The 776-nt window shown below is 41.5% G+C and overlaps 1 protein-coding gene across 1 annotated transcript in view; it reads left to right on the top strand.

The window, feature by feature from the left end:
• The window catches only part of DRG1 (developmentally regulated GTP binding protein 1), a 39,700-nt gene that overhangs the window by 5,578 nt on the left and 33,346 nt on the right, over window positions 1-776 (top strand). The window contains exon 2 of the mRNA XM_011938352.1: window positions 137-246. Within this exon, the coding sequence (XP_011793742.1) occupies window positions 137-246 (110 nt within the window). The remainder of the gene's footprint in view (window positions 1-136; window positions 247-776) is intronic.

The following is a 776-nucleotide window of genomic DNA, read 5'->3' as shown; positions in this document are numbered from 1 at the left end:
GAGACTCTGTCTCAAAAAAAAAAAAAAAAAAAGTAATATTCACACACTCACTTATAAGGAAGATTGGATTTGGGTCTGATAAATTGTAGGTACTTGAGAAATAAATTCTGTTTGATATTTTCAAATGTATAACTAGTTTTTTCTTTCATCCTCTTCCACCATTCTTAATCTTGCAGCTCCTGGATCTCCCAGGTATCATTGAAGGTGCCAAGGATGGGAAAGGTAGAGGTCGTCAAGTCATTGCAGGTGAGTGGCACTTGCCACCATCCTGGGATATCATTCCCTTCTCTGGTACTGTTCCTTTAGTCAGGGACTACTAGGCTTGAGGTTATACCACAGTGAAGGGCATAGTTTCACCTGACTTCTCATTAGAGGTGAAACTTGAAGGGACCTCAGCTGCAACGTTAGCAGTGTTCTGAATCTGTGCTGTCCAACATTGTAGCTCCTAGGCATGTATGGGTATGGAGCTCTTGAAATGTGCCTAGTACAATTAAGGAGCTAGTGGAGTCTGTATTGGACAATGCAGCTTTAGAGGTTTTATATGGCCGTCATATTGAGATCTTCTGTTCTTCTGTTGTGTGGGATCTTCTATTTCCTAGAGGCAATGTCTACTTTTTTGGATGTTTTGCTGAAACACATTCTTTAATAACTTCCCCAGAGAGGATGAACGATACAGGTAAATTTTTCTGGCTTCTCATTTTTTTTTTTTGGAGGGGGACAGTGGCTCACTCTGTCATCCAGGCTGGAGTACAGTGGGACAATCCTGGCTCACTGCA

Source organism: Colobus angolensis, unplaced genomic scaffold, assembly GCF_000951035.1.
Source record: "Colobus angolensis palliatus isolate OR3802 unplaced genomic scaffold, Cang.pa_1.0 Scaffold171, whole genome shotgun sequence".
NCBI lineage: Eukaryota > Metazoa > Chordata > Mammalia > Primates > Cercopithecidae > Colobus > Colobus angolensis.
The sequence above is the reverse complement of the archived record's forward strand: the minus strand, read 5'-3'. Positions and strand labels throughout refer to the sequence as shown.